The 15190-nt window shown below is 40.6% G+C and overlaps 1 protein-coding gene across 5 annotated transcripts in view; it reads right to left on the bottom strand.

Annotated features, from left to right (window-relative positions):
• Positions 1-222: 222 nt before the first annotated feature.
• Positions 223-15190, bottom strand: part of CLIP1 (CAP-Gly domain containing linker protein 1) — a 112144-nt gene continuing 97176 nt past the window's right edge. For all 5 annotated transcript variants that reach the window (XM_074356058.1, XM_074356054.1, XM_074356056.1 and 2 more), the window contains 6 exons: positions 11406-11458; positions 5349-5466; positions 5119-5269; positions 4532-4581; positions 2313-2437; positions 223-1910 (listed from right to left, as the gene is read on the bottom strand). In XM_074356058.1, coding sequence (XP_074212159.1) covers positions 1685-1910; positions 2313-2437; positions 4532-4581; positions 5119-5269; positions 5349-5466; positions 11406-11458 — 723 coding nt within the window. In that variant the 3' untranslated portion in view covers positions 223-1684. The remainder of the gene's footprint in view (positions 1911-2312; positions 2438-4531; positions 4582-5118; positions 5270-5348; positions 5467-11405; positions 11459-15190) is intronic.

Here is a 15190-nt window from a genome sequence, read left to right as displayed (position 1 = left end):
ATAGTTGGTACTACATGGTGCCATTTACATTTGTCAGGTAATATAGTAATGGGGTATTTATTTTATGCTAAGTGGGTCATAGAATGCTTTGAGATAATTTCTTAAAAGCTGTTTATCAACAAGACTGCAGTAGAAATTGCTATTTGGATCTGTACTGCTTGCTCATTTGCAGAAAAACCATTATGACAAATAAACCTGAGAATAATTCCAGTTTACTACCACTGGCAAAAAAGAATAACCGTTTATTAAAGTAGATACAGAACACTTGTTTGCTCAAATTTTAATACTGCTTTACATACTGTGTTTGTGAAACAGTTCCTATTATGTTTATAACCAAAAATTTCAACTGATTACAGATTTGTCACTTGTCAAACACATAGCTGATAATCTTGAGGGGAAAATACATCAAAGGCATATATACAATTATAGAAGTTTCTTATTATACATGTCACATGGAAGATACATTTATTTATTCCTTTTTACATATTCTAGAAGACATTCAAATGAAGATAAATAGATTCAAAGTGGTTGATAAACTTCTGATGGTTGAGGTCCTTCATTTTTTTTTTTGTGATAAGAAAATCCAAAATTATTAATGTTGAATTTCTCATCGTACATTCATCTAAACACAGTAAAAAAAAAAAAAAAAACTTGTAGAGTTTGTAGATTGGCTAATTTAGGTGTTTCATAGTGGCTTATTATCCAATTAATTGACTGCTGGGGATATCCATTGGAGAACGAAAAAAAAATCTGGAGAAAATGCTCCCAGTGACTTATATCTGATAAACAAAATGAAAACAAAAAAGAAGGAGCTGCAAAGCCACATGGTGCCATTTCTGGCCTAGTCTGTTATGTCCTGATGAACATTTTAAGTGTTTTCTTTTTCATAAAGGTAAATACCTGAAAAGACAGACACACTGTGTATGTTTCTTCCCAAAATATAGATTTTTAAAAAATATATACATATCGTATTATAGAAGCTGAAATTATGCAAAACCAATAAACAAAACACCACAGTAGAGTAAGTGGGTGCAGCATAGAGATTATAAAATGTCCCCACAGCAGCTTGGGGGCTCCCCCCGCTTTACCTGTTTCATGATTTTATAATCACACCTAAGTATTATCAAGCCTGAAATAAAGGCACTACTGACTTCAGGTAGTGCAAAGAGCTCAGCTATTTCTTTGATTAAGAATAAAATACTTTAAATGAATAGATGAAAATGCAAAATGGCACATTTTTTTCAACTCATTCCAGTGTCAAAGCTTAACCAAAACATCTAAATATACAAATGCAGCCTGCAAATATTTTAGTGCAAATGTGAAAAGTAATGGCATAATTTAAAATTACTTAAATAAGGTATTGTAAGGGTAGGAATTGTTCTAAGAGGTCTCCCTAGGGACAACAAACGTAATGGCCTCTGGTGCAATGTCTTGTTAAAACTTTCAAAAATCAAGAAGACAAAATTAGAGGTGAAAACTCACCCAAGTATTTATTATTCTAACTTATAAACTTAGAAGGGGAGGCTAAAAGGGCGATTTGTTGAAGATCAAAATACTTCCTTAGATTTGTCGATGGGGTTCAAAAATAACGTGAGTTCTCCTGAAGTCTGCTCACACGATGCTGGTGGTCAGTTGCCGACATGCTAGCGCGTCTGAGGAAGCCTGGGCCTCGCGGGAGGCTTCATCAGAAGGTCTCGTCGTCATTGCAGTTGGTGGCCCAGTGCCCGAACATCTCGCAGATTTCACAGTAGGGGCGCTCCTCGCTCCGACTGCCGTGGTGTGTGGAGTGGGGGGGGTCCTCGGACATCTGTGTCTGGGTAGGACAATCCTCTGTGTCATGGAGATCAAAGCAGTCACATATGTCACAGAAGAGGCGAGGTTTCTTCTTGGACTGTTTCTCCTGGTCATCACTACAAATGTTAATGTGTATAGTCAGAAACTCATTTCATCAGAAGAAATTTAAGTGACAGTATCACTTGTAATGAATAAAAAATAAGGAAGAAGTGGTAGAGCACGTGCTTAGCATGCACAAGGTCCTGGGTTCAATCCTCAGTACCTCCGTTAAAAAATAAAGTAAAAAACAAACAAGAACTATGGCCAAGTCTAGGAGCCTCAAGTGTAAAGACTATGTCCACATTTCAGATTTTCACCCCATTGGTAGTGTACCGCTCTCCCGCCAGATTTATGGAAATCGACTGATGGCCAAGTAATCACAAATCAATGGCTTCTCCCACCCATTGGAGAACCTAACTTTACAAACACAACATTAGACAGACCTCAGGGCGCAATCAGCGCTGCTTAGCATGGAGTACCTGTCATAATTGTTCAGGTCGTCCCCATTCCCGTTAAGGGCTGCTTCTGACATCATCTCCACCTTCATCTTGAGGTCCTGATTCTTCCTTTGAAGGTCCACTATTACTGAATTTAGGAAATCAATCTGATTTGTTTGGGGGAAAAAAAAAAAGATGTGAAAGATGTGTGAAACGTGTCCGCTGGAGCGTCAAGCAGGCAGGAAGCACACTCGCACTACGGCTACAGAGTGTGCGGGGCGGCATCAAGGGGCCGACAGAGCCATTAGGGACCCCGGGTTTACACATGTTTATATGCAAACACACACACACACACACGCAAAATTTTACAAAACGCATAACCAGTTATTTGTTCCATTAAACTGCAGAACTAATCCAGGACTTTTATGTTCTATAGATTTGAAAAAGCTCATGGAAATTCTGCTCAGATCATCATTTAACATTTAGTTATTAGTCACTATGAGATGGTAAATGTGTCTTCAGAGTAAAATGAAGGAATTTTAAAGAGAAGGCTGAAGCTCCCTTTTAACTGAGGAGACACTGGTGCACACTGAGGGGCGGCATCCAGGGCCCCCAGGCAGTGAGGTGACCAAGTGACATCGGGAGCAAACACTCTTAATGTTTCCTTTCAAACTGGGGTACTTTTAATTAAAAACAGTGAGTTTCTTCCCTCTTCTACAGACAATAAAAAGGTCTCATTTCTCTAAAAGTCCATTGAAAAAAAAATCCCATTTTGCAATATTAAAAAAAAGTGTGTGTGTATATCCACATATATACATATTTCACTTTTTAAAAGAAATGTTTGGCCTTTTCCTCCCACTGTGGCAATTATGAAACAAAGCATCACTAGCTTTGTGATTCCTGGCAGAACAGCCCTTCTGACACTGACGGCAGCCCCTCTGAATCTAATCTCATTTCTCAAACTGCATTTTCTAAGACATTATCCTCTTAGAAGCTACATATCAGGAAGAAATAGCCACAAAATGGATGTAAGTACAGCGGGAAGCCACACGCTCACGCACAAACACACACGTGCTCACAAATTAGGAAACATAAAACAAACCATTTGCTGATTGGAAGATAAGTGTTGGCAGTGGCAGACGAAACAAACGGAAGCGGAAAGGAAAGGGGGAAGAGAAAACATTGTTAGTTAAGTCTATGCTCCTTAGACACACACGCTAAGCAGACAATGCTGTCAGGTAGGTCAGGACGTTTCCTGACTCCTTACAAGCTTTTCAAAGGAGATGTCAGATAACTAAAATCACAAACTCACTCAGTTTTTCTTTCATTTGAAAGAGAAAGATGGCTTTTACACCTTTGAATTTTGAATGGGATAAGTATGTTCAAAATATGTTATTAAAATTGAAGATAGTGGGGAGGGTATAGCTCAAGTGGTAGAGCACATGCTTAGCATGCAGGAGGTCCTGGGTTCTATCCCCAGTACCCCCTCAAAAAATAAACCTAATTATCTCCCCACCCAAAATAAAATAAACAAACAAAACAGTAATAAACAAAGTAAAAAAAAGTATTCTCATAAAATTGAAGATAGATGTTCATTGCTTATGGGCTATACATTTCCAAAAACAATAATTTGCCTCCGTATAATTCCATTTTTTAAACTAAAGCTATTCTGATAATTTCAGCTTTAGGAAATAGTTTTCAAGAACCCATCTTTTTAAGGTAAAGATGAGCAAGGAAACTTTTGACAGAGTAATTCTACTTCTAGAAATTTATCCTAAAGAAAAATTAGTATATCTGCAAAATGATAGACACCCAAGATAGTTCATTATAGCATTATGTATAATACACTTAAAAGATCAGAAACATGCAACTGTCATGTCAACCAATAGGGAACTGACTGAATTATGATATGTCCATACAGTGGAATACTATACAGCTATAAAAAAGATCAGTGCAGCTCCATTTACGTGACATGCTCCATTTGTGTAAAAAAGGAGAGAAAAGACTGTATTAATCTTGGCTTGTATATACTTTTTTTTCAATGCTGAAAAGATTTTTAAAAAAGACACTGATAATACTGATTATCTATTTGGTGGCTGGGAACTGAGCAGGAGAGAGATGGTGTTTGGAGGGAGACTTTTTTACTGTACGTATTTTTAATGTTGTTTAATGATCAGACCATATGAATATATTACCTATGCAAAAGAGTAAATGATTTTTCTTAAATAGCAGGTAAGCAAAGCAAAAGGAAAGATTGTTACCTGACTCTCCTGGGCTCTTTCATCATCTTCTGCCTGAGTATCAGTATTACCTTATATTAAAAACAAAAAACAACAGCAGAGGGGGGATTTTTTTTTTAATTGCCATTTTTTCGTTGTTATTGCAACGGAAGGGCCAGTGTTAGAAACTCATTCTCACGTGGAATTCCCAGAGGCGCCTCTTTGAGGAGACATCCGAAGCTCCTGTCCCGCCTCTGGACCGCTAAGGGGCCCGCACGGACGCGGCCCAGCCCCTCAGGTGTCCTGTCTCAGGCTGGCCCACTGCGGGGTAGGGACGCCTGCCACACCCATCTGAGTGTAGAGACGTGAGCCCTCACTTTCTCCCAAAGAGACTGTCCCTCTCTCCTCCCCTGCAGTGCACCTGCCGGACCCACAGCTGCTCCCGGGCGGCTGCCTATCAAAGCTGTCTCATGCAGACTTCTGCCAACACTCAAGACCACGCGCAGGTCCAGAGGTGGGGGGTGCGGGGAGCCCGGGCGGGGTCCCCGGTGAAGGGCATGGCCTCGCGCAGCAGCCCGGCTGCCGGAGCGCCGGCGTCGCGGAGAAGCGCAAAGTGGTCATCCTTTTACCTGAGGAGCTGCTGAGCTGCCTCTTGTTCTCTTTGAGTTGAAGCTCCAAGTTCTTTACCTTGAGCTCAAGCTTCACCTTATCAGACTCTAGAGACTGAACGACTGAATGCAGGGACTTGGCGGAGGCGTTCTCTCCCCTGAGCACCGTGACCTGGAACACACGGGCTGGCTCAGGCTGGGGATCGGGACACAGAGAGGCAGCATGAACGGTCCCCGAGATGGCACCCTACCTCATTTCTCAGTTTTTCCAGCTCTGCATCCTTTTCTGTGAGTAAGGCACTAGTGATACTGATGGATTTCTGCAAGGAAGCTTTTTCTTCATCTGCGTCTTTTATTAACTTGGATTCTCTAAAAGACCAAAGAGTTAAAAATTCCAGAAATCAACCGAGAGAGTGATCAGTGTACAACTGTCCTAGAACAAACATGTAATTAACTTTAGCTAATGTAAAGGCACAAAGTATCACAGGGAAGTGTTAGAGGGGGTGGAGACTATTACGCTTGCAAAATTTTACTTGAAATTTTACTTACTGTGAGGGGAGAAAAAGTTTACCTATGCACAGACATGCCAGAATCTGCATATCATTGTATCCATTTGAATTTAAAGAAACAAGTTAATAACTTTGGAAGACGTGGAATTAAAAAACAAAACAAGACTGTTGCACCCCACCCCAAAGAGTTATTTTTAAAAAATCTAACCTCCCCCCCGAGATGAATTCCGTTACTTCTTGAATAAATTGTTACCAAGCAATAACAACATTTAAAATACACACATGCAAAGCGGTTATACAGATGTCATGCAGAGCAGTTTTATGCTGGAAGTATCGATTGGTTCTCACTAATTTCGGTAACTTTTAGCAAGTTCCAAGAATGTGTTTTGGAGAGCTCGTGGGCCAAAACGGTAGCGGAGATTATTACTACTATTCCAACTGAAAGATTATGACTTTTCGTCCATAGTCTCTGAAGAGGGGATTAAGTTGCTCGTAGAAATGAAAGGTAATTACATAAAGGCTAGAACAGAAACGTGAAAACAGACTTCCAGGGTAGGATGGAAGCAGAGTGGCATCTGGAAGGAGGTGAGCGCACCTGAGTTTAGGCTGCCCCAGCGTTTGGTTCTCACCAGAGCAGCAGGGACCAGGCTTTTCCTGAGAGGGACACAGTGACCTTGGAGTCAAGGAGTGGGGAGAAAAGGGGGAAAGATGAAAGGATGACAGGGAAGGAGGGCAAGACACACTAGAGACGACCCCAAAGGGCAGGCTACTACATGTTTATCAATGTGTGTGTGTGTTTACATCTTTGTGGTCAAAATTCAAAAGTGCCAAGGTCATCTAAGCCAAGGAGAGGCTGAGGAACTGCCGCAGACTGGAGGGGACTGAGGGGATGTGACAACAAAAGGCAATGGGGTCTCCTAGACGGGATCCTGGAAGAGAAAAAAGACGTGAGGGGCAAACGGGGCAGAGCTGCCCCGCGTCTGGGGCCTAGCTGGGAGTGCCGCACCACGCTGCTCTCTCAGTTTCATGAAAGGACCAGGGAAGGCAGGATATGCGCACGCGGGGAAGCGGGTGAAGGGCAGGCGGGGAATCCCTGGACTGCCTCTGCAACTCTTCTGGAAACCTCAAATTTTAAAATAAGAAGTTTTTAAAAATTACAAGCGGTGTGAAACAAGAGGAAAAAAAGCTCGTGGCACAAAATTATGTGGGGAAAACAAAACTGGAGAAAAAATTCCTAGCTAGCCCTCAGGTCACACAACCATCGGCCCTGCGTGAACGTAATCATCACTGGGAGCTCACGGCTTAAACCACAACAAACCAAGTCCCTCCTGGTTCTGTTAGAAGTCACCGGGTGAATGCAGAGCATGACATGGTTCAGCCTGGCTTTAGAACCCCTTGAAGGGTCGGAAACTGAGGCCCAAGTTAGAAATGGCAGAATGTATGTCTGGTTAGTGAGACCCAAGATATCCGGCACACGAATTACAGAATTCTCATGATTTATGGTAAATCGAAATTCTATACAAAGATGAAAATATAAGTGTTGTATTTTTCTCATTGTGTGGCTTACGCTTACACTCCAGCATAAGTAGTAAGAAAAGAATCTGAGACTAACAGAAATTTCTTGAATTCAACACCTAAGCGTTACATGTACACTTGGTGCTGTGAAATAACTGAGTGACACCTCGCCCGGAAACAGGATCTTGTTTAAGTGGAAACAAAACAAAGATTTTTGTGAAAGGAATGTACAGGCACTTTTTCCACCTGGAAAGTAAATATCTGATTTTATACCAAGAGTCAATAAATTTTGGGCTCCATATATTTCTACTAAACTTATTTGGTAGTTGATCCTACTGTAAAAACGATTTCAAGAGATTTACTTGTAAATCCAACTCAAATTTGAGAAATGTGATTTTAAGTGTTTTTACTGAAAAATACCAGGATTTGGAGGCTAACAGATTTAGATTCTTCTATAGTCAGGACTCTACTTAGTCAAGATTTGACGGGTGTTTTGTGGGGGAGGGAGGGATAAAGACAGCATCAAGCTGGCAGAAGGAAAAAGGAGCAGGTATCTTTGCTTATCAGCACATACGTATAACCTCTGAGGCTGCTTTCTAAGAAGATGGCAAGGAGATGTTTCTTGTACAAGTTATCAAGATGCCTGGTTAGGAAAGGGATCTGACTTGTGATTTATACGCCAGATGACGGGACAGACAGACCTCGTCAGCTCATCTTTGCGACAGATCTTCATTGCCAGCATCTTAGTCGATTTCTAAGCCCAAATCCCACCGTGCAAACCAAGAGGGGCTAAATTAAACCACTTACACCAATATTACTGACACCTGAGTCACAACTCACATTGACAGGAAGGCCTGGGTGACTTTTAAGCCAGGGTGGCTAGGATGAGTTGGCATTACTACAAATATCAAGAAGGGAAGACAAATATAACATGAAAGAAGGGCTACAGGGGCCGGAAATCTTCCCCCGAGGGAACATCTTACCCAGATTCTTTTCTTACTACTTACATGAGAAATAAACTCCAGTAATGAAGCAAATACCTTAAAGTGTTACTGGGCAAGCTTTAAAAATGCAAGATAACAAGAACCAAATATTAGAAACATGAAGAGGAATGCAAATACAGTAAGGAGAACTCAATTTGCACGGCAGTTCTGTGCTGTATACAGATATAAAAAAAGACGTGTGTGTGTGTGCGCGCGTGTGTGTGTGTACTGCTGAGGATATTTTACAAAACAAAAGCAAGACACAGAGGGACAAAGGCAGCCAAAAAATATATACAACAATTTGGTTTACTGAAAATATATGAAATTTATTTATTAGAACGTGGATAGACTTTCTTTAGTCTTACCATTAAAGACACACAGATAGAGCAAGGGAAGCGAGAGTGGAAAGGGAAAAGAGAGGGGTGAGATGAGCATCGGTCAGCAGCGCAAGCTCGGAGACAGTCAGACAGTCAGCACCCGCAGTGAGCCGAACGAGCCGAGCGGCGCGTGGCCTCGTCAGCCGCTGCTCCTCCCTGAGTACAGAAATCTTGCATTGCCGCTAACACCATCAGTTCTGACTCTGCAAACCCACGTCTAAGATTCTGGCTCTGGAGAACCTTCTTTGACATCAAAAAGCCTAGAGAAGGGAGGGAAGCCAAACAGGTTCCCAGATCTGCTGTAGGCTTTCTCAGCCAGAGGAACGCACTTCTCCGCATCTGCCCGTGACAGCAATTCAGCGTGGCTCTGCTTTACCTACTAGACATCTCGGAACCTGGTTTGCCTGACTTGAAGGCCAGTTTTGCAAAGAAATGATTACACTTTTAAGCTTAGAGGAAAATTTTTACTACATATTGTTTGCAACTCAATGTTTAGGTAGCAAAGAAAAAAACCACAGCAAATACAAGGTGATACTAATTTCTTAATGATCAGTAGTTTACTCCGACATCAGGAGTAAGTACTGCACTTCACTATAATGAACAATATAGTTTGAAGGAAGCAATTACATACTATTTTGGCTACATATGTTCAGTTATCACTAAACTGCTGCCTAAGATCTCAGTTCTTGCACAAACACTTCAAATATCTATGACTTAAGTACTTTTGAGACTTTCAATTAAGAACGTACCAAATTCTGTCTAGTAATCTATGCTAAAATTTACTTAACGATTACACACACGGACCTACATTGGAATCCATCACCAAACGGACTTTTCGAATGCATTTAAGGGCCCACAATATTAGCTAAAATATACTTGCATTCATATTTCTGAAATAGACATAACTTTCTATGAGGGTTAATTAACAATTTGAAAAAAAAAAGTCCTAAATATAAGAAACTAGGTTTAAAACTTTTTTCACTCCCAGAAAAAAATATCATCTTTATCTCATTTAGTGATTAAAAGAGTAATTTTCTGGAGACACTCTTCTACGCATACCCAGGACCTAAAACGGGAGCAGGGTGAAACCAGCACAGAGGAATGGACAAGCCTCCAAATTTGCTCCAACTTTTTAAGCCATGAAAAAAGTCACACACCAATCACATCTTGAAAGGCATGTGATTCAGTCCAAGTCATGTGGTAATAAGGACTAACAAAGCAGAGCACTGTTCTTTTTTAAAAAAAAAAAAAAGATTAAAGAGTAAAAATAAATACATAAATAATAAACGAATGTACGGTGAGAAAAAAAACCAGCATAGAAATCTGAAGACCTGGGTCTTATGCCTGCACCTGACTTCTTGGCCAGGTTGTCTAACTTTGGGGGCTTCAGTTTCACCGTTTTCAGATGCAAGCCCCACCACATATTTCACAGGGTTGTTTTGAGATTCAATACGTGTGTGAATTAAGAAGTGCTACTTAAATGCAAAGGGGTTACATCAGTACTCACACCAGCCCAATGCCTCAGGAAAAAGCACTATTAATTTTTTCACATGCCCCTGCTAGCGGCATACATGGGTTCTTTTTTTTTTTTTTTTTTTTTTAAGAAATCAAGTCTTCTCTATGTAAAACAACTATCCCAAGGCTCACATGAGCGGAGCTGTGCTTGGACACGGGGACCAGGCTGAGGCATGGCAGCCACCACAGCTCGTGGTCACATGGAGAACAGCTGGCCGGACAACGGGCGAGGCAGGGATGAGACACACATGCATTCTGATGTGAAACTTTAAAGCAGAATGAGTCTAAGGATTTCCTAAAAAAGAAAGGAGGAAGGTACCTCTGGGCTGAGGCCTAATTCCCTTCAGAATGTGGCTTAGGGAACGCAGATATCTTTGTGGGCCAAATAAAGCCCCTAATTCTGAAGCAATCGCCATGCTGGCAGGAGGGGACACCGACAGTGTGAAACACATGCGTCAGTGGTCAGTGAGGGAAACTTCCTGCCCTGACAAGGAAGAATAAAGTGTTCTGCAAGATTATGAATGAATTCTTTTCTTCTATTACTATTTTTTAATTGAGGTATGGAAGAATTCTTGACTGTACTATTCCTAAAGTTTATTTTTATTTTTGTATTTAGTAAGACAAAAAAGTGTGGCACTGTTGTGAGGCACTGTACAGCAAACCACTGCACGGGCTGCGGGTCTCGGCAGCAGTACTCACTAATCTGCTCAGCATGCGGGGTAAGCACAGAATTTCTCAAGACACAAACCGCACATCTTAAAAGAGCGGACAGAGACCATCAGAATGCATAAGCATTAGGCTTCTGAATGATTATTCCTGGGGGTCCTTTATCCTCACCCATTTGATTATCATGAAAGAATAATGAAGTTCTTTTTTAGAAAATAAATAGGAACATTGAAAGTGGTGTCTCCCAAGGTTGGGGGAGTGTGGTACAGCTCAGTGGTAGAGGGCATGCTTAGCATGCACAAGGTCCTGGGTTCAATCCCCAGTATGTCCACTTAAAAAAAAAGTTTCCCATTATTACTAATTAACATTTTCATAAAACTGAAACCAGTATTTATAGGCAGATCAATTACTCTAGGAAAACTATTGTTTCTTTAGTTACTGAAACTAGGAAGGAACAGCGGCATAATATGAGACAATCTGATTTTAGAACACTTCCGAAAAAACACAGCTGAACATGGCTTAAAAATCAAACTGTTCTGTGTTTTAGTAATACTGACACTCTTGCAAATGGATTTCCATAATTTGTCAATTATGAACACCAAACTATCACAATGCAATTTTCTGAACAGGTCGTATGTTTTCCACAAGTCACTGTGTGCATCATGTTCTAACATTTTCCTTATTAAACACTCACATACACACACAAACACACACAAGACAATAAACACAAAAAGAAAGCCTACCTCTTTTTCATTTCTAACAACTGATTATTGAGCACAGATCTCTCTTCTTCCAGCTGGAAAAAAAAACACACATACAAAAGAAGTTTAGTTCGTAACAAGTCCACAGAGGGGCCCCATTTCTCACCTTCAGGTCCCATTCCCACGCTCCAGTTAAAGCAACTGGCTTTCCTCAGAGGTGATGAAAAAAGAGCAAGCGTATCTCAGATATTAATTCACAAATTGTTTATGACCCGAATGATGCCCCCTCCTCAGGGACCTGAGAGTTAACATATTAAATAATACCACCTTGAACAGTACACATTGCATCTCAGACATTCAGTAAATGTCTCCTGCATCTGATAAATGCATGAGTGAAGACTTTGCTATTAACATTCTGGTTCCTTTACTGAAACAAGAGGTCAGGTGTCACCAACGTGTAGGGCGAGGAACAGGTAAGTTCCTCTACACGGGCCTCATCTTACGCCTACTATATTCCAGGCACTTGCTCCTGACATACAAAAAAAGAAATTCTACAAAAGAACTTTAAGAGGTCCTTTAGTTCTAAAATTGTTATTCTATTAAGGATTAAAACAAAAAAAGAATCAGCTAGTCCATCTTGTGAGAGGAGACCCACCACGACCTTCCGTCTGCACCACGCAGTTTATTTAGCCAAATACAGCACCGATGTTAACTCATACTTTTAAACAAAAAGACAAAAAAGCTCTTCCGTGTGTGTGTTTTTTTAATCAAAGGACAACACCAAAGACTATGTAATGGTTTCCAACCATGGGAGTGGCCCAGAATTTAAGCCACTGGCTCACTGTAAGTAGTTATTGTCTTGTTTCCGATTATGTATCAGTTATGCACACGCTTCGCTATAAAGGTCCTCATACTTTAAAAGTTCTTAAACATAAACATGTATGGTTTAAACATAAATTTATCAAGAAATCTACACAGGTTAACATACAGGTTTTTTTTTTCACTACAGACTCCCCTTTCCTGGTGCATTAAGATATATGCATTTGCTGCATAAGTAATTTTAAAGAGTCAAAGGAAGGAAAAAGTGGGGGAGGCAAACTTTAAAAACTAAAATGAGAGCGAACATCTGGAGAGTGGGATGTGGAGATGAGAGGGGCTCTCATTTTTTCCTTTGTGCCCTTTTATATGGTTTATATTTATTTTTTAAACAAGGAAGCCGTTTCACTTTTATAGTTAAAAAAAAATTAAAACAGGGGGAAGAAAATCAATAAACAAACTTAAGACTGAGAAATGACTACAATGAAGATATAAATGGATACAGGACATGGCAGATAATTCACAACAGAGAAAATACGAATGATTAATAAACACCTGAAAAATCATTCAACACTGCAAACAACAAGTATGTAGAGATTCTCCCCGTTTCTCGAGGGACGCACTGTGCCCGAATTTCCAAAGAACAGAAATTCAGGCTGCTCATTGTACTGATTCTTTACAGGGAAACAATGTTTTTCCCTTCTTCTGGTCCAGGACCCAATCCAGGATAACAAGTTTCATTTAGCAGTCATATTTTTTTAGTCTAACTGGCTCCTCATTTTTCCTTGTCTTTTGTGACCTTGACAGTTTCGAAGAGCACAGGCCAGTAGAATGTCCATCAATTTGGATTCATCTGATGTTTCCACGTGGGTGGAGTCAGATCAGATTTTTTTGGCAGGAACACCACAGAAGTGATCCCATGTCCTTCTCAGTACGTGACAGTAAGAGGCACACAATGTTGATTGTTGCTGAGGGTAACACTGATCACTTGGTTAAGGAGGCATCTTCCACGTTTCTCCACTGTAAATGCACTATTAATTTGTGGAGAGATATTTTGGAACTCTGTAAACATCCTGTTCCTCAACAAAATCTCACTCACTGGTTTTAGCAACAATTGATGACTCTTGCCTAAATAAATTATTACCATGATGGCTACAAAATGGTGATTTTTCTATCATTTTACCTATCTTCCGGCTGGCATTTTACTGTAAGGAAAGGCTTTCATTTTTCTTTCATTCATTTATTTATACCTATCTGTTTCCATGACATATTTATATCATGGTTTCTTATTTTTTCAGTAGGCTATAAACCATTACAAACATTATTTCTTTTGATGCTCAGATTATCTCAGACTTGGCCAGTGGAAGCCCCTTCAACGTGGTTCTGATCTGGTTTTGACTAATCCCCAATATTCTTTAAGTACCTCCTTGCTTTTTGGTGCACAAGATATTCCAGGTTCATCCTGTATTCTTTCTGACTCAGCCCTGGAATCAGTCATTTCTCAAAGGACCTTTTAGTGGAGAAGAGCATTTAGAACCCAAAATCTAGGTAGCTAGGTATTCTTATTGATATTGGAGTGTTATTACTTCTAAGTTCTGTTAGTGGACTTGATCAACACTTGAAACTTCTGCTCTTCAAAAGACTGTTAAGAAAGTGTAAAGACAAGACACAGACTGAGAAAAAACACTTGCAAAACATAACCTGATGAAGAACGTGAATCCAGAATGTATTAAGAACTCTCAGAACTCAATAATAATCCAGACAACTAAGCAAATTTTAAAACATGCAAAAGATCTGAACAGACACTTGACTAAAGAAGAGATGAAGGCGGCCAATAAGCAGATGAAAAGAAATTCCCTCATTAGTCACCAGGGAAATGCAAATTAAAACTACACTTGAGACACTTGTTATCATTTCTAGTTTCACTCCGTTGTGACTAGATAACATACTTCGCGTGATTTGAATCCTTTTAAGTTCAGAGACTCGTTTTATGGACCAGCACACGGTCTACCCTGGAGAACGCTCCGTGTGCACTTGAGAAGAATGTGTCTCCAGCTACTGCTGAGTGGAGTGCGCCACAGATGACTGTCATGTCTCGCCGACATACAGTGTTGTCCAAGTCTTCTATTTCCTTGTTGATCTTCCCCCACTATCAACATCCCACAGCAGAGCGGCACATTCATGACCACCCACGAACCTACACTGGCACAGCATTATCACCACAAGCCCATAGCTTACATGAGATTCACTCCTGGTGTTGCACATTCCATGACTTTTGACAAATGTATAAAGACGTGGATCCACTGTTGCAGTACTGTACCGAACGGAGTCACTGCCCTAAAGACCCTTGGTGCCCTCCCTGTTCATCACTCCCACCCTCCTCTACCCTTCACAGCCACCATATTTTTGTCTGTATAGTTCTGCCTTTTCCAGAATGTCTTATCTTTGAAATCATACAGTATGCAGCCTTCCCTAAATTGGCTTCTTTTACTTTGCAATATGCATTTAAGGTTCCTCCATGTATTTTCACGAGCTGATAGGTCATTTCATGTTGCTGCTCAATAATATTCCATCATCTGGATGTACTTTAATTTATTTATCCACTCACCTACTGAAGGACATCTTGGCTGCTTCCAAGTTTTGGCAATCGTGAATCAATCTGCTATAAACATCCACGCGCAGCATTCTGTGTGGACGTAAGTTCCCAGTTCATTTGAATAGATACCAAGGAGCACGACCGCTGGATCACACAGGAAGAGTATCTTTAGTTTTGTAAGAAACTGCTGAGCTGTCTCCCAAGGTAACAAGAGTTCCTGTTGCTCCGTACCTTTGTCAGCGTTTGGTGTCATCAGCGTTCTGGGTTCCGTCCATTCTGACAGGTGTGAAGTCGTACCTCACTGCTAGTTCCCAAATGACACATGATATTGCGCACCTTTTCGTATGCTTACTTGCCATCGACGCATCTTCTTTGGCGAGGTGTCTGTTCAGGACTTTTGTCCACTTTTCAACTG

The sequence above is a fragment of the Camelus bactrianus genome, chromosome 32 (genome assembly GCF_048773025.1).
Source record: "Camelus bactrianus isolate YW-2024 breed Bactrian camel chromosome 32, ASM4877302v1, whole genome shotgun sequence".
NCBI classification, from domain to species: Eukaryota; Metazoa; Chordata; class Mammalia; order Artiodactyla; family Camelidae; genus Camelus; species Camelus bactrianus.
The sequence above is the reverse complement of the archived record's forward strand: the minus strand, read 5'-3'. Positions and strand labels throughout refer to the sequence as shown.